The sequence below is a fragment of the Mustelus asterias genome, chromosome 8, assembly GCF_964213995.1.
Source record: "Mustelus asterias chromosome 8, sMusAst1.hap1.1, whole genome shotgun sequence".
In the NCBI taxonomy this organism is placed as follows: Eukaryota; Metazoa; Chordata; class Chondrichthyes; order Carcharhiniformes; family Triakidae; genus Mustelus; species Mustelus asterias.
The window spans coordinates 8,866,864-8,889,248 of record NC_135808.1 but is presented as its reverse complement, the minus strand read 5'-3'; the positions used below and the strand labels follow the sequence as shown (position 1 = coordinate 8,889,248).

The 22,385-nt window shown below is 45.1% G+C and overlaps 1 protein-coding gene and 1 long non-coding RNA gene across 4 annotated transcripts; one reads left to right on the top strand and one right to left on the bottom strand.

Annotated features, from left to right (window-relative positions):
- Positions 1-555: 555 nt before the first annotated feature.
- LOC144496827 (zinc-binding protein A33-like) lies at positions 556-21,352 on the bottom strand. Of its 3 annotated transcripts, none has more exons than XM_078217392.1 (7): positions 19,278-21,352; positions 19,094-19,189; positions 18,767-19,000; positions 18,198-18,220; positions 16,940-17,055; positions 4,285-4,402; positions 556-1,573 (listed from the first exon to the last, which is right to left on the bottom strand). In XM_078217392.1, the coding sequence occupies exons 1-7, from the start codon at positions 19,746-19,748 to the stop codon at positions 1,549-1,551; spliced, it is 1,083 nt and encodes a 360-aa protein (XP_078073518.1). In that variant the 5' UTR covers positions 19,749-21,352; the 3' UTR covers positions 556-1,548. The 3 variants fall into 3 exon arrangements, with proteins under 3 accessions (XP_078073518.1, XP_078073515.1, XP_078073514.1); XM_078217389.1 differs by lacking the exon at positions 556-1,573 and adding an exon at positions 3,628-4,136 and having other exon boundaries at positions 4,201-4,402; XM_078217388.1 differs by lacking the exon at positions 556-1,573 and having other exon boundaries at positions 3,628-4,402.
- Positions 4,652-16,946, top strand: LOC144496834 (uncharacterized). Its single transcript, XR_013498445.1, has 3 exons — positions 4,652-5,351; positions 15,899-16,095; positions 16,192-16,946. It is a non-coding gene; the product is annotated as an uncharacterized LOC144496834 (long non-coding RNA).
- Positions 21,353-22,385: the final 1,033 nt, after the last annotated feature.

The window sequence follows — 22,385 nt, the reverse complement described above, 5'->3', positions numbered from 1 at the left end:
AGGAAAGGAAAGGGACACTTTATCAAGGAGATGAGGAGCTGTAAGAGCTGAGAGGGGAAAATGCCGACCTGAAAGAGTCCAGGTAGAGAAACCGGACTGACAAAAGTAGAAGGAAACCAAGGGAGGGAAAGGGAGCGGAAAGAGCGGAGGGGATGCGGACCTGAAAGAGTGGATGGTAAATGCGGACCTGAAAGAGTGGAGGCAGACTGACCAGAATCCCGGTGCAAAAACTGAAACAGGATTTAACTGCGGACCTGAAAGAGGATGCGGGGATGCGGACCTGACAGAGTGGATGTGTGTAGTGCGGACTTGAAAGAGTGGATGTGGGCAGTGCGGACCTGAAGGAAAGGATGCGACGACAACAGATGAATGAACACCGCTCGACAATCACCAGGCAGGACCGTTCCCTTCCTGTTGGGGGAACACTTCAGTGGTCACGGGCATTCGGCGTCTGATCTTCGGGTAAGCGTTCTCCAAGGCGGCCTTCACAACACACGACAGCGCAGAGTCGCTGAGCAGAGGCTGATACAGTAAGAAGTCTCACAACATCAGGTTAAAGTCCAACAGGTTTATTTGGTAGCAAATACCATAAGCTTTTGGAGCGCTGCCCCTTCGTCAGATGGAGTGGATATCTGTTCTCCAACAGTGCACAGAGACACAGAAATCAAGTTACAGAATACTAATTAGAATGCAAATCTTTTTTTCTTAGGATACTCTCTCCCTGTCCATTTCAAGAAATTGCTGTATTTTGCGTGTTAATCACCTACTAAACTCACAACAGAAAGTTAGAGTTGCTACTTAATAATAGAAGTACCTTTCATTGAGGAGATTTATATTCCAGCAGTGGCCTTTATCAGGTACAACTCGGAAAAGGAATAAGTGAAAGTGTGACTTCTCTCTCGGAGACAGTAAGTTGTTGTCAACATCTCAAAATTAATACTTGTGATCTTGTTTGATCAGGAACATGGAGTGTTAACCAAATCATTCCTCAAGATCCCAAGTGTCCCATTACCCTAATCAGCAACTTGCAACAGTTTACTGCCAATTGGTTACGGAGACACCCAATTGCTTGCTCTGTTTTCCCAGTTGCCCCATGTCAGGTCAAGGGTGGCCTCTCGTTTGGAGATCCCACTGACACAAACTCATCACGTGACATGTCAATGAGCAATGGAAAGTCAGCAGACAACTCACTCCATTCATTTGCCCATCTCAGCAAAATCCAGCCACAGGGGATGACGCTCGATCCACTTCATGCCAAGAAGTTCACAGACTGACGTGGCTGTTCCTTGTGCCAGAGACTTGTGCTGTCAATCTTTGTCGTAAACAGTGCTTTCTGGAGTCTGATACAATCAGAAAGGCAGAAGAAATGAAGTATTTTAAAGGAAACAATCCAGTCAGCCAGTATCTGAGATCCAGTGAAGACAGTTCCAGTTTACCCTGTTCAAAGGCAAAGCTTTTCATTGGCAGGGACAAGTCAGACTGACGTGGTGTCCATTGGAAGAGAGCTGGAATGATTTTGCTTCACATCTCGGTTGAGATTGGTACCATTCAGATGTTGATTTTCTGCATCGTCCTAAAATGAAAGAAGTGTATTTGTTAATTACAATGATCAAATATTCACAAATACTGGAGAGATACATGGACATGGAGATAGAACAAAGAACAAAGAAAATTACAGCACAGGAACAGGCCGTTCGGCCCTCCAAGCCTGCACCGACCATACTGCCCGACTTAGCTAAAATCCCCTACACTTACGCGGACCATATCTCTCTATTCCCATCCTATTCATGTGCTTGTCACGATGCCCCTTAATAGTCACTACCGTATCCGCTTCCACTATCTTCCCCGGCAACGAGTTCCAGGCTACTACTCACTGTGCAAAAAATCTGCCTCGTACATCTCCTTTGAACTTTGCCCCTCGCACCTTAAACCTATGCCCCCCAGTAATTGACTCTTCCACCCTGGGAAAAAGCTTCTGACTATCCACTCTGTCCATGCCTCTCATAATCTTGTAGACTTCTATCAGGTCTCCTCTCAATCTCCGTCGCTCCAGTGAGAACAAACCGAGTTTCTCCAACTCTCCTCATAGCGAATGCCGTCCATACCATGCAACATCCTGGTAAATCTCTTCTGTACCCTCTCCAAAGCCTCCACATCCTTCTGGCGACCAGAATTGAACACTATATTCCAAGTGCGGCCGAACTAAGGTTCTATAAAGCTGCAACATGACTTGCCAATTTTTAAACTCAATACCCCGGCCGATGAAGGCAAGCATGCCATATGCCTTCTTGACTACCTTCTCACCCTGCATTGCCACTTTCAGTGACCTGTGTACCTGTACACCCAGATCCCTCTGCCTATCAGTACTCTTAAGGGTTCTGCCATTTACTGTATATTTCCTATCTGTATTAGACCTTCCAAAATGCATTACCTCACATTTGTCCGGATTAAACTCCATCTGCCATCTCTCCACCCAAGTCTCCAACTGATCTATATCCTGCTGTATCCTCTGATGGTCCTCATTGCTATCCGCAAATCCACCAACCTTTGTGACGTCCGCAAACGTATTAATCAATCCAGTTACATTTTCCTCCAAATCATTGATATATATTACAAACAGCAAAGGTCCCAACACTGATCCCTGAGGAACACCACTTGTCACAGCCCTCCATTCAGAAACGCACCCTTCCACTGCTACCCTCTGTCTTCTTTGACCAAGCAGTTTTGTATCCACCTTGCCAGTTCATCTCTGATCCCATGCGACTTCACCTTCTGCACCAGTCTGCCATGTGGGACCTTGTCAAAGGCCTGACTGAAGTCCATGCAGACATCCATTGTCCTACCCTCGTCAATCATCTTCATCACTTCTTCGATAAACTCGATCAAGTTCATGAGACACGACCTCCCCTTTACAAAACCATGTTGCCTCTCGCTAATACGTCCACTTATTTCCAAGTGGGAATAAATCCTTTCTCGAAGAATCCTCTCCAATAATTTCCCCACCACTGATGTAAGGCTCACCGGCCTGTAACTACCTGGATAGTATTGAAAGACAGACAGATGCAGACAGAAGGATCGAGATATGGAGACACAGAGAGAGAGACAGACAGAGAGACACAGAGAGTGAGTGACAGGAGTTCTGACCAATCGGTTTCCGGGGCCTGCGAACCCCGCCCCTTCACTCTGAATGACAGGCGCACTGACCAATCACCTTTCCGGATTCCCCGAAAATGGGCCTCCCGCACGTTCCTGACAGGCGCTTTGACCAATCGGCTTTCAGACTTCCCGGAAACCGGTTTTCTTCGCGACGAAGTTCAGACCAATCACCTTCCAAGGATCTGGAATCCCGCCTCCTTCCCTCAGAGTGACAGGGGCTCCGGCCAATCGGCTTCTCCATTCACCGGAATCCCGCCTCCCTCAATCAGAGTGACAGGGGCTCCGGCCAATCGGCTTCTCCATTCACGGAATCCCGCCCCCTCACTCAGAGTGACAGGAACTCCGGCCAATCGGCTTCTCCATTCCCCGAAATCCCGCCTCCCTCACTCGGAGGGACAGGAGCTCCGGCCAATCGGCTTCTCCATTCCCCGGAATCCCGCCCCCTCACTCAGTGACGACACAAACAACATGTAGAGTTTCTGCTTCTTGGATTTAATGATGAGCTGTGGAATCTTTGAGAAAAACTGTTTCTATTCCAGTGATTCTCAGATTGTTTTGTTTGAAGAATCATTTTACAAATGTAACCATGGAGCCCCCAATGTAAATTATAATTCTATATAATAACCACAATATGAACAGGTTCCATCAGTTTACAGCTGGCAGGAGGCAGGGAGACGGTGTGAAATTATGGGATGGATCTGTTAGTGACCTTTAACCCCGCAGATTGTCAGCGGCGCCGAGTTTTTCCCGATATTCGATCCCGGTCTGAAGATGGGAAAGATTCTCTCAGTGAAAGTGTGGGTGAAAGTGTGGAGATGGGACATGTTGTCCGCATTGTAAAATGACACCTGTCCACCCTCATAGTCCAGGAAAACCCCGATCTTCCGGGGATTCACACTCGGGGTGAGGGGGGTCTGTGAGGGGGAGGTGAGGGCTGAATAACCTCTTCCGGGGATCAGCCACACAACCCAGAATCCGGACTCAGGGCTCAGGGGGATTCCCCATTTCCTGTTCACAGACTCTCGGGCCACTCCCAGAATCCACTCTGTCCCCCCCACCTCCACCTCCCAGTAATGTCTCCCTGATGTGAATCCCTCTGATCCCAGGACACATTCCCAGGGATCAAACCTCTCCGGGGTGTCAGGGAGCGGCTGCCGTTTGTCTCCGAGTCTCACACTGGTCCGGTCCTCAGACAGGATGAGCCGGGGATTCGCTGTGTTCGGATCCAGAGTCAGAGAGGCTGGAGCTGGGGGAAAGTTACAATAACACAGTCAGTGATTTAGAGAGAGGGGGTGGGGAGGGGAGAGAGTGTGAGGAGAGAGGAAGAGAGGAGAGAGGTTTGTGAGGGGGAGGGGAGAATGAGGGGTCGGGGAGAGTGGGAGCAGGAATGGGATGGGAACATGGAGCCAGAGGGAGGGGAGAGGAGTGGGAATAGACCAGGAAGGAGAGGCAGGGAAGAGGGGAGAGAGTGACAAAGAGATAGGGAGGGGGAATGAGAAAATAGGTGGAGGGGTGCAGTTGGGAAGAGAGAAAACAGGCAGTAATGAGAGGGACTGGAGGGAGCAGGAGTGCAAAGAGGGAGAGTGAGAGTGGGACGTTTTGAGTGTGGGAGCAGGAGAGAGAACGGCAGAGCAGATGACAGGGATTGGGAGAGGAGGTGAGAAAGAAAGGGCAGAGGAGAGAGAGCATCTGGAAGGCAGGTAGTGTGGGAGGCTGTGAGATCAAGGTGAAGGGGTTCAGAGCTCAGGGTGGCAGAGAGAGCGGAGAGAGCATGAATACAAAAGTGGGAGAGTGTGAGAAAAAGAAACGAGGATAGTTAATGAGAGCAGGAGTGTGGGAGGAAGAATAGGATGGTGTGAGAGAGAGTCAGAGAGAGGAGACAATGTTGTGTGGGATCTTCTGTATGGTTTGCCCACATCAGCTTGGAATTCTGGGTCCAGCCTGGAGACTTAGCTGTATTCTCTGAAAGTACAATGTACAGAAGCTTTCTCATGGCCACAGAAACAAGTTGTTGGTGCAGCTGGAGACTGGGAGGTGACTGCACCGGAGTGATCCTAAAGGAAGTAGCTGCACAGATAGTGGATTCATTGGTTGTAATTTTCCAAACATCCCTTCTGATTCTGAAGAAGTATCGGAGGATTGGAAAACTGCCAATGTGACACCGCTATACAAAGAGGGAAAGAGGCAAAAAGCAGGTAACTATTGGCCGATTGACCTAACATCTATTGTTGAAAAAATGTTGTTATCAATTAAGGAAGTAATTGGGGCACATTTATAAAATCATAATCTAATCAAGCTGAGTCAGCAGTGTGGATAGAAGGGAACCAGTAGATGTGTTGTATTTTGACTTCCAGAAGGCATTTGACAAGATACCTCACAGGAGGTTAAGTCATAAGATGGTTAAGTCCATGGTGTTGGAAGTGGTATATTGGCATGGATAGAGAATTGTCAAAGGGACAGGGAACAGCGATTGGGGATAAGGGGTTCATTTTCAGGTTGGCAACCTCTAACTAGCGGGGTTCCACAGGGATCAGTGCTGGGACCGCAACTGTTTAGAATATATATGAATGACTTGGATGAAGGGAGCGAATGTATGAACTTGATGAAGGAGCAACGCTCCGAAAGCTGGTGATACCAAATAAACCTGTTGGACTTTAAACTGGTGTTAGAACCATAGAAAATGACAGCTCAGAAACAGGCCTTTTGGCCCCTCTTGTCTGCGCCGAACCATTTTTTGCCTCGTCCCACTGACCTGCACTTGGACCATATCCCTCCACACCCCTCTCATCCATGAACCCATCCAAGTTTTTCTTAAATGTTAAAAGCATTTACTACTTTATCCAGCAGCTCATTCCATACTCCTACCACTTTCTGCGTGAAGAAGCCCCCCTAATATTCCCTTGAAACTTTTCTCCTTTCACCCTTAGCCCCTGCCCTCTAGTTTTTTTCTCCCCGAGCCTCAGTGGAAAAAGCCTGCTTGCATTCACTCTAACTATACCCATCAAAATCTTATACACCTCTATCAAATCTCCCCTCATTCTTCTACGCTCCAGGGAATAAAGTCCCAACCTATTCAATCTCTCTCTGTAACTCAGCTTCTCAAGTCCCGGCAACATCCTTGTGAACCTTCTCTGCACTCTTTCAACCTTATTTACATCCTTCCTGTAACGAGGTGACCAAAACTGTACACAATACTCTAAGTTCGGCCTCACCAATGCCTTATATAACCTTACCATAACACTCCAACTTTTATACTCGATACTCCGATTTATAATTTATAAACGTACCAAGGGCACTCTTTACGAACCTATCCACCTGTGACGTCACTTTTAAGGAATTCTGTACCTGTATTCCCAGATCCCTCTGTTCAACTGCACTCTTCAGAGTCCTACCATTTACCCTGTACGTTCTACTTTGGTTTGTCCTTCCAAAGTGCAATATCTCACACTTGTCTGTGTTAAATTCCATTTGCCATTTTTCAGCTCATTTTTCTAGTTGGTCCAAATCCCTCTGCAAGCTTTGAAAACCTTCCTCACTGTCCACTACACCTCCAATCTTTGTATCATCAGCAAATTTGCTGATCCAATTTACCACATTATCATCCAGATCATTGATATAGATGACAAACAACAATGGACCCAACACCGATCCCTGCGGCACACCACTAGTCACAGGCCTCCACTCAGAGAAGCAATCCTCCACAACCACTCTCTGGCTTCTTCCATTGAGCCAGTGTCTGATCTAATTTACTATGTATAACCAGCGACTGAACCTTCCTAACTAACCTCCCACAAGGGACCTTATCAAAGGCCTTGCTGAAATCCAGGTTGACAACATCCACTGCCTTCCTTTCATCCATTTTCCTGGTAACCTCCTCGAAAAACTCTAATAGATTGGTCAAACATGACCTACCATGCATAAAGCAATGGTGACTCTCCCTAATAAGGCCCTGTCTGTCCAAATATTTGTAGATCCTAGCCCTTATCACACCTTCCAATAACTTGCACACCACTGACGTCAAACTTACTGGGCTCTAATTTCCCGGATTTCTTTTGGAACTTTTTTTAAACAACGGAACAACATGAGCCACCCTCCAATCACCCGGCACCTCCCCCGTGAATACTGACATTTTAAATATGTCTGCCAGTGCCCCTGCAAGTTCATCACTAGCTTCCCTCAAGGTCCGTGGGAATACCCTGTCCGGTCCTGGGGATTTATCCACTCTGATTTGCCTCAAGACAGCAAGCACCTCCTCCCCTTTAATCTGTAAAGGTTCCATGACCTCCCTACATGTTTGCCCTATTTCCGTAGACTCCATGCCCGTTTCCTCAGTGTTGTGAGATTTCTTACTGTGACTTGGACAAAGGAAGCAAATGTACTATAAACAAATTTGCAGATGACAAAAATAGGTGGAAAGGCAAGTTGCAGGAGGGAAACAGTTTGCAGAGAGATCTTGATAGGTTAAGTAAGTGAGCAAAAAGTTGGCAAATGGAGCAGAATGTGGGAAAATGTGAAGTTGTTCAATTTGGAAGGGAGAACAAATGAACAGAGTATTATTTAAATGGAGAAAAATGGAAGAAATTTGCAACACAAAGTGACTTGCGGGTTCTTGTGCACGAAACACAGAAAGCTAACACACAGCGGCAGCAAGAAATCAGGAAGGCTGATGGAATGTTGGGCTAATTTCAAGGGGGATGGAATATAAGAGTAGGGACAACTTGCTGCTACTGTACAAGGTACTAGTGAGACCATATCTGGAGCACTGTGAGCAGTTTTGGTTCCCCTTATTTAAGGAAAGTTATTATTCCATTGGAGGCAGTTCAGAGAAAGCTGACTAGGATGATCCCCGGTACGGAGGGATTATCATGAGGAAAGTTGAAACAATTTGGGACTCTACTCATTGGAATTTAGAAGAATGCGATGTAATCTCAATGAAGCATAGAGGATTATTAAGGGGCTTGACAGGGTAAATGCTGAGAGGATGTTCCCCCTCATGGGAGAGTCTAGGACCGAGGGCATAGTCTCAGAAAAAGAGGCATCAGCTTCAGACTAAGATGAAGAGGAATTTCTTTTCTCAGAGGGTAATGAATATCTGAATTCTTAACTGCAGAGAGTTGTAGATTCTGAGTCGAACAGCATGTTCAAGGCTGAGATAGACAGATTATTAATCAGAGAAGGAAGCAAGGGTTATGGCGTTAAGGTGGGAAAGTGGAGTTGAGGGTGTGAGTCTTTGGAACACCTTGCCACAGGGAGCTGTGGGGACAGAGTCCTTGTGTATATATAAGGCTGAGATAGATGGATTCTTGATCAGGAATCGAAACAAGGGCTTTGGGGAAAGGGCAGGAAAGTGGACGTGAGGAATGTCGGCTCAGCCAGGATCATATTGAACGGCAGAGCAAGCTTGAGAGGCTGAATGGCCTACTCCTGTTCCTATTTCCAGTGGTCTCATGGAGACGGCAACTGTGTGAGAGTAGCAAATTAAATTCACATGGTAAGTTCTGGTAACACCTTTTCATTTTTAACTATAGATTAAGAATCAAAATAGGATGTGATACCAACCTTCAATAAGGTATACTGGCTTGTACAACTGGCTTATAACTTGTAGAACCAACAAGGGAACAAGCTATCTTGGACTGGGTGTTGTGCAATGAGAAAGGATTAGTTGGCAATCTAGTTCTGAGAGAACCCTTGAGGACGAGTGACCATAATATGGTCGAATTCTTTGTCAAGGTGGAGAGTGATGGAGTTGATTCTGAGACCAGGGTTCTGAATCTCAATAAAGGTGTCCATGATGGTATGAGGGATGAATTGGCTATGATGGACTGGGAACATTACTGAAAGGAACGACAGTGGACAGGCAATGGCAGGCATTTAAAGAACAAATAGGTGAACTCCAGAAGTTGTTTATTCCTGTTTGGTGCAAGACATGGTAAGGGAATTGTGCCCAAACCATGGCTTACAAGGAAAATTAGAGATATATCAGACGCAAGGAAGATGCATACAAATTGACAAGAAAAAGCAATAGGCCTGAGGATTGGGAGCAGTTTAAAATTCAGCACAGGAGGACCAAGGGATTGATTAAGAAGGGTAAAATAGAGTAGGGGAGTAAACTAACGGGGAATATAAAAACTAACTGTAAAAGTTTCTATCGGTATGTGAAGAGAAAAAGATTCACAAAAATGAATGTAGGCCCAGCTGTGAGGAGGATGCAGAAATGCTTCAGCGTGATTTGGACAGGCTGAGTGTGTGGGCATATGCATGGCAGATGCAGTATAATGTGGATAAATGTGCAGTTATCCATAAAATAATCGAAACCCTACAATGCAGAAAGAGGCCATTTGGCCCAACGAGTCTGCACCGACCACAATCCCACCCAGGCCCGACACCCATATCCCGACATATTTACCCGCTAACCCCTCAAACCTACGCATCTCAGGACACCGAGAGGCAATTTTCGCATGGCCAATCAACCTAACCCGCACATCTTTGGACTGTGGGAGGAAACCGGAGCACCCAGAGAAAACCCACGCAGACACGAGGAGAATGTGCAAACTCCACACAGACAGTGACCCAAGCCGGGAATCGAACCCAGGTCCCTGGAGCTGTGAAGCAGCAGTATTAATCACTGTGCTACCGTGCCATCCACTTTGGTAGCAATAATAGGAAGACAGATTATTACTTGAGTGAGTGTAAATTGAGAGAGGCGGATACTCAGTGAGAACTTGGTCTCCTCGTACATTAGTTGCTGAATGTAAGCGTGCAGGTACAGCAGGCAGTAAAGAAGCCAAATGTAACTGGTTTGATTAGTGAGTTTGTGGACGACACAAAGGTGGGTGGATTTGCAGATAGTGGTGAGGACCATCAGAGGATACAGCAGGCTATAGATCGGTTGGAGACTTGGGTGGAGAGATGGCAGATGGAGTTTAATCCAGACAAATATGAGGTAATGCATTTTGGAAGGTCTAATACAGATAGGAAATATACAGTAAATGGCAGAACCCTTAAGAGTATTGATAGGCAGAGGGATCTGGGTGTACAGATACACAGGTCACTCAAAGTGGCAACGCAGGTGGAGAAGGTAGTCAAGCAGGCATACAGCATGCTTGCCTTCATCGGCCGGGGCATTGAGTTTAAAAATTGGCAAGTCATGTTGCAGCTTTATTGAACCTTAGTTAGGCCGCACTTGGAATGTAGTGTTCAATTCTGGTCGCCACACTACCAGAAGGATGTGGAGACTTTGGAGAGGGTACAGAAAAGATTTGCCAGGATGTTGCCTGGTATGGAGGGCATTTGATATGATGAGAGGTTGGAGAAACTTGGTTTGTTCTCACTGGAACGACGGAGGTTGAGGGGCGAACTGATAGATTATCAGGGGCATAGACAGAGTGGATAGTCAGAAGCTTTTTCCCAGGGTGGAAGAGTCAATTACGAGGGGGCATAAGTTGAAGGTGCGAGGGACAAGGTTTATAGGAGACGTACGAGGCAAGTTTTTGTACACAGAGGTTGATAGGTGCCTGGAACTCTCTGCCGGGAGAGGTGGAAGGAGATACGATAGTGGCTTTTAAGGGGCGTCTTGACAAATACATGAATAGGGTGGGAATGGAGGGATATGGTCCCCGGAAGGGTAGGGGGTTTTAGTTCAGTCGGGCAGCATGGTCGATGCAGCCTTGGAGTGCCAATGGGCCTGTTCCTGTTATTTTCTTTGTTCTTTGATATGTTGACCTTCATCGCAAGAGGATTTGAGTATCGGAATAGGGATGTTTTGCTGCAATTGTTTCGGGCATTGGTGAGGCCACACCTGGAATATTGTATGCAGTTTTGGTGTCCTTATCTGAGGAAGGATGTCCTTGCTATAGAGGGAGTACAGCGAAGGTTTGCCAGGCTGATTCCTGCAATGACAGGCCTGTCATATGAGGAGAGACTAAGTCGGTTAGGGTTATATCCACTGGAGTTTAGAAGGGTGAGAGGGGATCTCATAGAAACTTATAAAATTCAAACAGGGTTAGACAGGGTAGATTCATAAAGAATGTTCCCAATTGTGGTGGAGTCCGGAACGAGGGGTCATAGTTTGAGGATAAGGGGTAAACCTTTTAGAACTGAGGTGAGGAGAAATTTCTTCACTCAAAGGGTGGTGAATCTGTGGAATTCACTACCACTGAATGTCGTTGAGGTCACAATGTTGTGTGATTTCAAAAAGAAATTAGATATAGCTCTTGGGGCTAATGGATCAAGGGATATGGGAAGAAGGGGGGAGATCAGGATATTGAATTTGATGATCAGCCATGATCAAAATAAAAAGCAGAGCATGTTCGAAGGCCCAAATGGCCTACTCCTGCTTCGAGTTTCTATGTTAACTGGAGAACTATCTGGAGTGGCAGTTATCTGTCAATCACCTGAAAGCAGTTGGTTCATGAGTGTTAATCAGTGCAGCAGGAAGTAAAACGAGCAAGCGACTCATCAGAGGGTCTATAAATAAGACCCACCTTTCAAAATGCATGGCCAGTAACAGGTGCATGAGACAGGTGACTGCGCTGCACTGGGATGGAGACTGAGTGAGCAGCGAATTAGGTTCATGTGGGAATGAAATGCACAGGGGAAAGAAATGTGGTTATCATTGGAATTATTCGAAGATAATTAAATGAGTAATTTAATTAAATTTAACTATATAACATGAGGAACAATGCAAGACAGGTGTTATGTTGCAGCTGAGGAATGTGTGATTTTGGATGTCCAGGTGTTCCATGACAAACACATCTGCAGAAAGTGTCAGCAGCTGGAGGACTTCCAGATCAGAATTAGTGAGTTAGAGGCTGAACTGCAGACACTGCACAATGTAAGGGAATGGGAGAAATACCTGGACAATTTGTTCCGGAATATGGTCACACCTCTTCTCCAACCTCTCATCATATCGAATGCCCTCCATACCAGGCAACATCCTGGCAAATCTTTTCTATGTTGGTCAGCAGTGAGTGACAGGAGGATGTGACCGAGAGTGAGACAGGTAAAGGGACTGAGCAGAGATTAATGGAGGAGCCTCAGACTTTGCAGTTGTTGAAAAGATTTGAGGTGCTTACAATCTGTGTGGATGAAAGCAAAGGCTGCAAAGTGAATGAGCAGTCTAACCATGGCACCATGATACAGGAAGCCTACCAAGTGGAGGATAGCAAACAGGAATGTGGTGGCAGTACGGGACACTATAGTGCAGGGCACAGACATTGTTCTCTGCAGCAAAAGCGAGAGCCCAGACAGCTGTGTTGCTTGACCAGTACCAGAGCATGTGCTCAGAGCTGAAGAGGAATTTTCATTGTATGTGGGAGGATCCAGTTGGCATGGTCCGTGTAGGTACCAAAGACATAGACAGGACAAGCAAAGAAAACTGTCCTGGTCCACTCCACTAATGTTCAATCAGGGTGATATTGTGGGCTGGGTGGGGACACTGAGGTTGGAGGGAAGTGGTCACGGAAGCAGGGATATTTGGGATGTCTGTAAAGGGCAAAGTCACCATGAGAGGCTCGGTAACAATTAAGAAGCAGAACCTCAAAGTTAATAATCTCTGGATCATTACCTGAGCTACATGCAAACTGGCAGAGGGAAAGTGAGATGACAAAGATGAATGCTCAAAGGCTGCTGTGAGAGAAATGGGCTCTGGATCATGGGCATTGGCACCAGTATTGGGGATAGTGGGGTTGTTTTGATTTGATTTATTATTGTCACATTTATGCTGTGAAAAATATTGTTTCTTGCAGGCTAGACAGATAAAACGTACTGTTCATAGAGTACATATGAGAGAAGGAAAGGATAGGATGCAGAATATAGTGTTACAGTTACAGACAGGGTGAAGAGAAAGCTCAGCTTAATATATGAAAGCACCAATCAAAAGTCTGATGGCAGCAGGGTAGAAGCTGTTCTTGAGTTGGTTGGTACGTGTTCTCAGACTTTTGTATCTTTTTCCCGATGGAAGAAGGTGGAAGAGAGGATGTCCAGGGTGCACGGGGTCCTTAGTTGTGCTGGCTGCTTTTCCTGAGGCAGCGGGAAGTGTAGACAGAGTCAAATGGATGGGGGGCTGGTTGGCGTGATGGATTAGGCTACATTCACAACCCTTTGCAGTTTCTTGCACTCTTGGGCAGAGCAGGAGCCATACCAAGCTGTGATACAACCAGAAAGAATGCTTTCTATGGTGCATCTGTAAAGGTTGGTGAGAGTCATGCTGGTCATGCTGAATTTCCTCAGCCTCCTGAGAAAATAGAGGCATTGGTGGACTTTCTTAACTATAGCATTGGCATGGAGGGACCACGGCAGGTTGTTGATGATCTGAACGCCTTGAAACCTGAAGCTCTCGACTATTTCCACTTCCTCACTGTTTTTGTAGACAGGGGCATGTCCTCTAATACGTTTCCTGAAGTCGATGACTCTCATTCATTATACCGACATTGAGGGAGATTATTGTCGTCACACCATTTTACCAGATTCTCTATCTCTTTCCTGTAGCCCCTCTCATTGTTGTTTGAGATTTGACCCACTATGGTGGAGTCATCAGCAAACTTGAATATCGAGCTGGAGGGGAATTTGGCCACGTGGTCGTAGGTGTATAAGGAGTATCGTAGGGAACTGAGAACACAGCCTTGTGGAGCACTGGAGTTGAGGATGATCATTGAGGAGATGTCGTTACCTATCCTTACTGCACAAAAGGAAGTCTAGGATCCAGTCGCAGAGGGAGGAGCCAAGCCATAGGCCACGGAGTTTGGAGATGAGCTTTGTGGGAATAATGGTGTTGAAGTCAATAAATTGGAGTCTGACATAGGTGTCTTTGTTATCTAGGTGATCCAGGTTTGAGTGTAGGGCCAGGGAGATGGCGTCTGCTGTGGACTTTTTGAGGTGATAGGCGAACTGTCGTGGATCAAGGCAATCTGGGAGGCTGGAATTGATTCATGCTATGACTAACCTTTCAAAGCATTTCATAATGATGGATATTAGAGCCACCGGATGGTAGTCAAGTTAAAGTTTATTTATTAGTCACAAGTAAGGCTTGCATGAACACTGCAATGAAGTTATTGTGAAATTCCCCGAGTTGCCACAGTGTGGCACCTGTTCAGGTCAATGCACCTAACCAGCACATCTTTCAGAATGTGGGAGGAAACCAGAGCACCCGGAGGAAACCCACGCTAACACGGAGAACGTGCAAACTCCACACAGACAGTGACCCAAGCCGGGAATCGAACCCAGGTCCCGAGTGCTGTGAAGCAGCAGTGCTAACTTGCCCCCCCCCCGCCCCCCCCATGCTGCCTGATTGTTGGGACGGCCTACACCTGAACTGCTGGAATGAGTGTTCTAGCAAATTGCATAACTGGGGAAGTACAGAGAGCTTTAAACTAAACTCGGAGGGTGAAGAATCCACCTTGCGTTTGTGTGGCAAATCCAGGGATAGATTCTAGGCAAGAAACCATCATAATAATATGGGAAATGACAATCATAGAATAGCAGGAATGGACAACGAGATAAAACCTAAGAGTACACCAGTAATAAAGAGTAGATGGTACAAAGATAATAAAATGATAAAACTAAAGACTCTGTATCTGAATGCACACAACATTCATAACAAAGTTATCAAATTGATAACACACATTGAAGTAAATGAATATGATCTGATAACTTTACAGAGGCATTGGTGCAGGAGGAAAGGATAACATTTCATGACATTCAAGAAGGATCGAAAGTTCGGTAAAGGTGGAGGGGTAGCACTGTTTATCAAGGACCTCATTGGTGCAATAGCTGGAGATGACCTTGGTTCAGGAGATCTGGATATAAAATTGGTTTGGAGATGACGAAGAGGAGGGGAAAAAAGTCAATAGTGGGAGTGGCCTACAATCCTCACAACAATAGCTGCAATGTGGGTCACAGATAAAGAGACAGTAATAATCATGGGTGATTTTAATCTAAATATAAACTGGAAAAATCAGGCTGTAGTTCCCTGGATGGGGAGTTCACAGAATTCTTTCAAGAAAGTTTCTCATAGCAGAACATTCTGGAACTAACCAGGGAGTAGGTCATATTCGACTTGGCAGGACGTGACAGGAATAATGAGTGAATTCAGAGTGAAGGCCGCACGAGGTAGCAGCAACGACAATATGATTGAATTTGAAATCCAGTTTGAAAGAGAAAAGAGAGGGTCTGAGTTCGGTATTTTAAACTTAAATAGGAGCAACTATCTGGTCATGAAAGCTAAGCTAGTTGTAGTGAACTGGGTCCCCAGGCTTGGGGATATATCGATAGAGAAGCAATGGCAGATATTTAAGACGATATTGCAGAATATTCAGAACAAATATATTCCTGCTGTAAAGAAAATCCCCAATGGGAGGACCCATGATCTGTGGTTCATTAAAGAAGTTAAGGAAAGACTCAAATTCATGGAAAAAGCATAGAACTGAGCAAAGATGAATGGCAGGTCAGGTGACTGATCAGAATGTAAAGAATGGCAGAGATCAAACCCCCACAATAATGTAGCAGCAGCAAAATAGCTATCCAGTGTTCCCACACTAAACATAAGGAGAAGTCACAGTCTCTGTACAAGCTGGAGACATTTGATATAACTGGAGACTCAGTACAATCTTGATCTTCCATTGGATGGTGATGTCCCACCCAGAGGAACAATCTATACAATGGTCTTAAAGGGACCACTGGAAACCCCATTGGAAATGATGTAAGGAGTTTATTTGTTCTGTTTCCTGCTAAATATTTATACCAGAAACGACATCATCAAAACAGAAAACTTCATCATCATCACAATGCTGTTCCTGTGATCTTGTTGTTTGGAAATTGGTTTTCTCATTTTCTACACTCGAACAGTGACTGTTCTTCAAAATGATTCCACTGCTTCTGAAGTGTTTAGGCTCACACTGCAGGAATGAAGGGAGCTTTTGATGATTTCTCTGTGACCAGGAGGTGAGTTATTTTTCTTACTGTTGCTTGCTGCTCCTTTCTCTCTCTCACCCCCGCTGTATATTCATGAGGATTTATTGTCCTCTGTTCCCTCCTCAGGAACGACAGAACATTTCCCCACACTGCAAACCAGTGGGATACTGGACAATGATATTGTTCTGAAGATCAGCCCTCAGAATGGATTGGGCCTCTGATCAAATTCACAGAGTGAGCAGTGGGTTCACTGGCTCACTACCTCAATGGAGTCACTCAAAAACTCAACCTCAATCCAAACTGCCTTGTCACCCTCCCTATTCTAGATTTAAAGCTATACCTACTTTGATCTAGACTCTGTGACTGTGTTAAACCTGTGGATGTTTATAACCTCCCTTTTATTCCGAACCTTGAACATTTCAATAAGATCACCACATTCCCTCCCTTATCCAGTGCAGACTCGCAGTTTCTGCGTTCCCTGTTCTTGGTTAAGATGTCCAATTCCACCAAACAAATTATCTGTCGTTTAATACTTGCTCTCTAATGTCTGTGTGTCTTCCTGATAAACAATGATGAAAAAATGTTTCCCAGAATGACAGACGAGACCAGTCCAGTCTCCTGGAGCAATTCCATTTCACATCCTGAGATTGGTGCTCTATTCCTCTGGTTATACAGATCCCTTCACTGCTTTGACACACAGTGCTGATGGCTTCAGACACTTACCCAGAGGAACCCACAGAAAGAGAAATATGAGAATGGGGAGACTCCAGGTATTAACAACTGGAAATGTGAGTATTTAATTTGCATCTTTGGAGCCCATTCAATATATTTACAACTGGATTTATAATCAGGAAAATTTATATGAGAGATTTACCAGGGTTAATGAAGTTTATCATTTCTCTCCATGCTCTGTACTGCAAAAGGTCTTTGTACTTTCCGATAGACAGGGTGACAGCAGATACTGAGAGTGTGCGATCCCCATCACTAATCCTGTAAATGGTAAAAATGATGCTTTGAATTTGTCTTTGTTAGAAGATTTTAGAACTTACTTAAATGGTCAAGTTTTCACATTTTTGATGACTGAGAAAATGTGCAAAGTGAAATGTTAATCTTGTTTCTCGAACTGAGAAAGAAATAACTTTTAAATTCAAGGGCAGAGAATGGAAACAGCCATGTCTTGAAAAAGATTCAAAACCTGATAACAGACATCACACACTGCAGGAAGTGATTAACATTTAGCCTGTCCACTTGCTGTATTATAAACAAAGTTTGTAGAACAAAGACAAAGGCTGAAAACATCCCAAAGCTGAATATCCAATTCTGCAATCCCTGGGCCCACAACTCTCCCAGAATCCTGCTCTCCTCGACTTCCGGCACCTTGGACATCTCTGATTTTAGTCACTCCCCCATTGGGAGCTGGACCTTCAGCTGCCGAGGTCCTGAGCTCTGGAATTCTCACCCTGATCCTCTCTATCTTTCTATTCCTCTTTCTTCCTTTAAGACGCTCTCTGAAATCCACCTCCGTCAACCAGATTAATATTTAATATTAATATTAATATTTCCTTATTTGGCTGTGTGTCAATTTACTTTTGTAACGCTCCTGTGAAACTCCTGAGGATAAAGGTTCTGAACAAATACAAGTCTTTACTGTTGTGGTTGTTAACGACACAGAGCCAGTTTGTATTTAGTATAAACTTAGAATCCGTTCCCCCCTTTAACGTGAGACTTTCTCGGGTTGGTCAGGCTCCATACAGGGACATGGGTGACCCACTCCTTGGAAACATGGACCGTGCGGCTCTCTCAGGGTCAGTGGGAAGGTCACAGACACTAACAGCCAACATTGGGCAAGTGATCACTTCCGGCCTGGGAACCAGATTATATTATTTACACTTCCCGGTTATTTATTACAATATCGTAGAACAGTGATGTAAAATCACTGTAATAAAGCGAGTTATCATAAAGCTCTCATCAGTGTGTATACGCGGAGCTTATCATTTCCTGCAGTGTGTGATGTCTTTGTAACTAATGACCAACCATTTAAAGTTGTGACAACAACCAATAAATAAACCATAATAACACTATACCGAGTTATTTTACCATCCAGCAGAGTTTCAGTAAAGAACATGTCCTACCTTCTCTTCCGACAAGCTTCCTCCTGAAAGAAATGAATCAGGAACAGTGAGGGTGACAGTAACAGATTTCAGGAGCAGTTAGACAGGCTGGTGAAATGAGCAGACTCAGAGCAGATGAGATTTCACACGGAAATGTAAAGTGATGCACTTTGGAAGGAAGATTGTGGAGAGTCAAATAAACTGGAATTGAACATCAGTCCCGCTCACAGACACAGTGACTCTCACACACCGGACCAGACACACCCACACACTCACAACATGGAACTGGAACTGGATTACGATGGGAGTTCCAGGAGTAAATTAAACTCGGGAAACACGGAAATAATCACAAAGCAAGTGTGAAGGTCAAGAAAACTCATTCTCAGGAGGTTCCAGGTATTCCCAGGAATCTGCACAGTGTGGGAGCCGTTAGATCCGAGACGACAGGAAAACGGTTCGGGAAGGGACACACAATTCTGTTTAATTCGGTTAGTATTTTTCAGTAAATTCTATATTAATTCACAGTTACCATCAGTTATTTAGTGACTGTGTGAAGTTTCCCTGAACTGAGCCGCAATATATTCCCTCACCTTCAGAAATATCAGCTCGTCTTTTCGCTCCATCTGTTTCTGCAACTTTGAGAGTTTCTCCTCAATAGAATTTAAATTCTCCTGAATCTCTCGAAGGTTTTTCTCCATTGATTCGAGAATCCTCTTCTCTTCTTCCCTGAGATCTCTGAGTAAACGCTGCTCTTTCTCAGTGAGAATCTGGCGCATTTTAGTGAACTCGGCTGTGATGTGGGTCTGCAGACTGCTCGACTGTTCCTACCCAATGAAATGTGAAACATAATTAATGTCCCGCGATAAAGGGAACAAAACTAACCGAGATCCCAGAAAATCAGCGCAGGGAGACCTTACCCTAACTTCAGAAATCTTCCCTTTCTGTTTCTGTTCCGTTTCTCGAACCGCCGATTTCTTCTCTGTGAGAGAATCTAAGGAAGATTTCAGCTGGTCCTGGGATTGGGAGAGAAAATCACAGAATGGAAGTGCTGGATGTTGAAAATGTGATAAAACTATCAGGTAAATAATATTTCCCTTTTACCTTGTAGATTTCAACAGCTTCTTTAATGGGCATGAAATTATGAGATTTGTGTTCCCGCGAAACCACACAAGTGTAACAGATCAATTTCTGGTCAGTTTCACAAAACAGCTTCAGTTCTTCCTGATGTTCCTCACAGTGAAGTTTACTTTCCTTCTCTTTCGGATTCAGATTTAATTGTCGAGTTTTCTCGGCCAGATTCGCTAAGGCCCGATTTATCCTGAGGTTTCTTTCCGGAAACTCCTCTCGACATTCCGGGCAGGGGTTTATCTCCTTCTTTTCCCAACACTGGGTGATACAGGAGCGGCAGAAGTTGTGTCCACAATCCAGTGTTACCGGATCAGTGAAGAAATCGAGACAAATGGGACAAATTGTCTCCTCGGTCAAACTCTGGACCAGCTGTCTGGAAGCCATGTTCACTCTCAGCACTTCCTGATTCAAACCGCTTTCAGTTTCGATGTTACTGCCGCACATCCTCAGTTCAGCTATTTGCCGATGAAGTCCACTGCAATACTCAGGGAATTATTATTACAGAGTGGGCCATGTCCCCGCCACTTTCACACTGGAGATAAAAACTGGTGCGGACTAAAGGATAACGGAGGGAAATCATTGAACTCTGTCGGGGGCGGGTTGGGCTCCTGGGGATGTTGACAATGGAAAGAGAGAGAAAGAGCCGGAGAGATAGAATGTGGAAAAGAGGTGGAGATGGGCGGGATCGAGATTCCATTGAATTTTTCTCCAGCCTGAACCCACTGCCGATTAAAACCACTCTGGTGAAACTCGGTGTGAGATCCAGATCCAGAAACTGAATTGTGTTCATCACGGCAGCCGCTCACATTAAAACATCAAGGACTATAAATGTCAAGGAGATATTTTACACAGCAGGTGTCGAGAAGATATTTAGAGGGTTCGATCTGTGAAGTTTGGTTTATTTTCTGGAAAGAAAAACTTGCGGTTTTATAAATGTTTATGAATCCCGGGGACCCTGGCCCAAAGAAACATCAACTGATGACGGAGCAAAAGCAGAAAATGCTGGAAAATCTCAGCCGGTCTGACAGCATCCGTGGAGAGAGAACAGAGCTCACGTTTCGAGTCTGGATGTCTCTTCGTCAGATTCCAGCATCCGCAGTAATTTGCTTTTAACTGATGAGGGAACATTTGAAGTGGAATCTCTCCTCCAATATTGGGCGGAGTTTCTTCCCACACAGAGTGGGGAGAATGTGGAACTCGCTGTCACATGGAGTGGTTGAGGTAGAGTTGAAACATTGACAGTGCTGCCCTCCCAGTCCCTGATAAAGAGGAAGCACATCACAGGGTGTGGGGGCAGGACTGTGGGACAGACCAATGGGAAATGAGAGGGGGTAAAACGACATCCTATTGGGATTGAATTTGAAGAGTTCCCCCCAACACTCGCGCTATTCCAGCAAGAAAAACCACAGGCTGTGAAGTTTTTCGGTGGATCAGATTCATTAACAGTCATTTTTGTAAAGTTGGGAAAATGGCAGGTGGAGGTAGAGAGATCAATGTGGATTGGAAATGAATGTCTTGTTTTATTGCAGAGATATTGTCTGTGATTCTGGTGTAAAATGTTTCATATATCTGACAGTGTTGAACATTGGGTTTTATTGTTACTGCCTGGGTGTTAAACAGCTCCTGTGTGGAGAACAGGAAAAACAATCTGTCCTGGGGGACATGGACACCCCTTACACAGCCCAGCGGAATTTACTAACATTCATTTCAACACATGGCAAATCTGGGAAGTTTGTGTCATTGGCGACAATCCTCCCGCCGGATGGAATTCTCTTCGATTTTGGGAAATTCTCTCACCCATCATCAGCTCTGGGGGGAGTTCTGTTTTCATCGTTAAAACCTGACCGGAGACATTCAGGAGTGAAATCATGCAGCAATTTTATATATTAAAGTGTCGGGAAATGTGAATTCTCTCTGGGGATAGATATTGGGAACACTGTAACTTTCCAGGGTGACAAGGTGCGGAGCCCAGTGGAATTTACTGACAATCATTTCCACCCAATAAAAATCTGGGAAGTTTCTGTCATTTGTGACAAACTCTCTACTTGACGGCTGCTCCTGTCCTTGTGAGTGATTCATTGCGGGTGCAATAAGTTTCTGGGATGGATTCAGACTGTGTGGGATCTCAAGTCTTTCATTGTTACAAAGCGCACCGCTGCCACCTGCTGACGGAATCACAGTGCTGCAGGAAAGAATTCCCCATTAAAAACGGCCCAAGAAGTGGGGACTGTCTCTGAAGATTCACAGATTGGATGGGCCGAATAACCTCTTTCTGTGTTGTATCAAACTGGGATTACAAAGGGGGCGCGGGGGGCGCGGGGGGCGGGGGGCGAAATACAGTGCTGTGAATGTGTCTGGAAAGGTGAGGGGTGATCAGCTGCAAGCAGGATAACTCATTCGCATTCTGAATATAAACTGGTAGAAGAGACAACAAAAACAAAGAACTATATTTATACATCCTGCCTTTTATTCTCCCGTGCTGTTATCCGTGGACAACTCACCAAAACTCATCATATTCATTGTTGTACTGTGGGGATCACTCAGTCTCTGCACAATGTGATAATGACTAAATCATTTATTCCTGTGATGTTGTTTGAGAGATAAATGTTTGCCAGGTCAACCGTTGTCACTCACTTCAATCGAGACTCTCAGCCACTTTCTCTGATCTGGTTTCAGTTATTTACAGCTATTTGGTGATACAGAACTTGGATATTGCTGTAAAGTTGGTGAGACTTTTCCTCCTCTGTCCATCAACTGACAAATGCATAATAGCCAGCGAATCAGTCACTTCTCTGCGCCCTGCACAACATTCACCTCCTTGGACAGAATATCTGACAAGTTATCGAACAATGGGAAACTGCAATTTCACTGAGTTTGCATCTCCCCGAAATTCCAATTTCACCCCCAGTTTTCCTTCATTTTGGTGTCTCTGGTCTTTCACTCAATCTCTGTAAATTGAGGGAAACATTTTAAAATATGTCACTGCAGTGCTGCCCTCTGAGTTTTACTCTGATACCGTGTAGCTTCTGGACAGAACCTCTCTCCCGAGATGAACTCCATCTGTCTTGGGGTTTGCTGTAA

Excerpts from the sequence above, each read along its gene's own strand:
- LOC144496827 (XM_078217388.1), bottom strand. The coding sequence starts at position 19,748 with ATGTGCGGCAGTAACATCGAAACTGAAAGCGGTTTGAATCAGGAAGTG. Across the intron at positions 19,190-19,277 it reads AAGCTGTTGAAATCTACAAG|GACCAGCTGAAATCTTCCTT; the intron begins GTAAAAGGGAAA and ends TCCCAATCCCAG. Across the intron at positions 19,001-19,093 it reads GGAAGATTTCTGAAGTTAGG|GAACAGTCGAGCAGTCTGCA; the intron begins GTAAGGTCTCCC and ends TTCATTGGGTAG.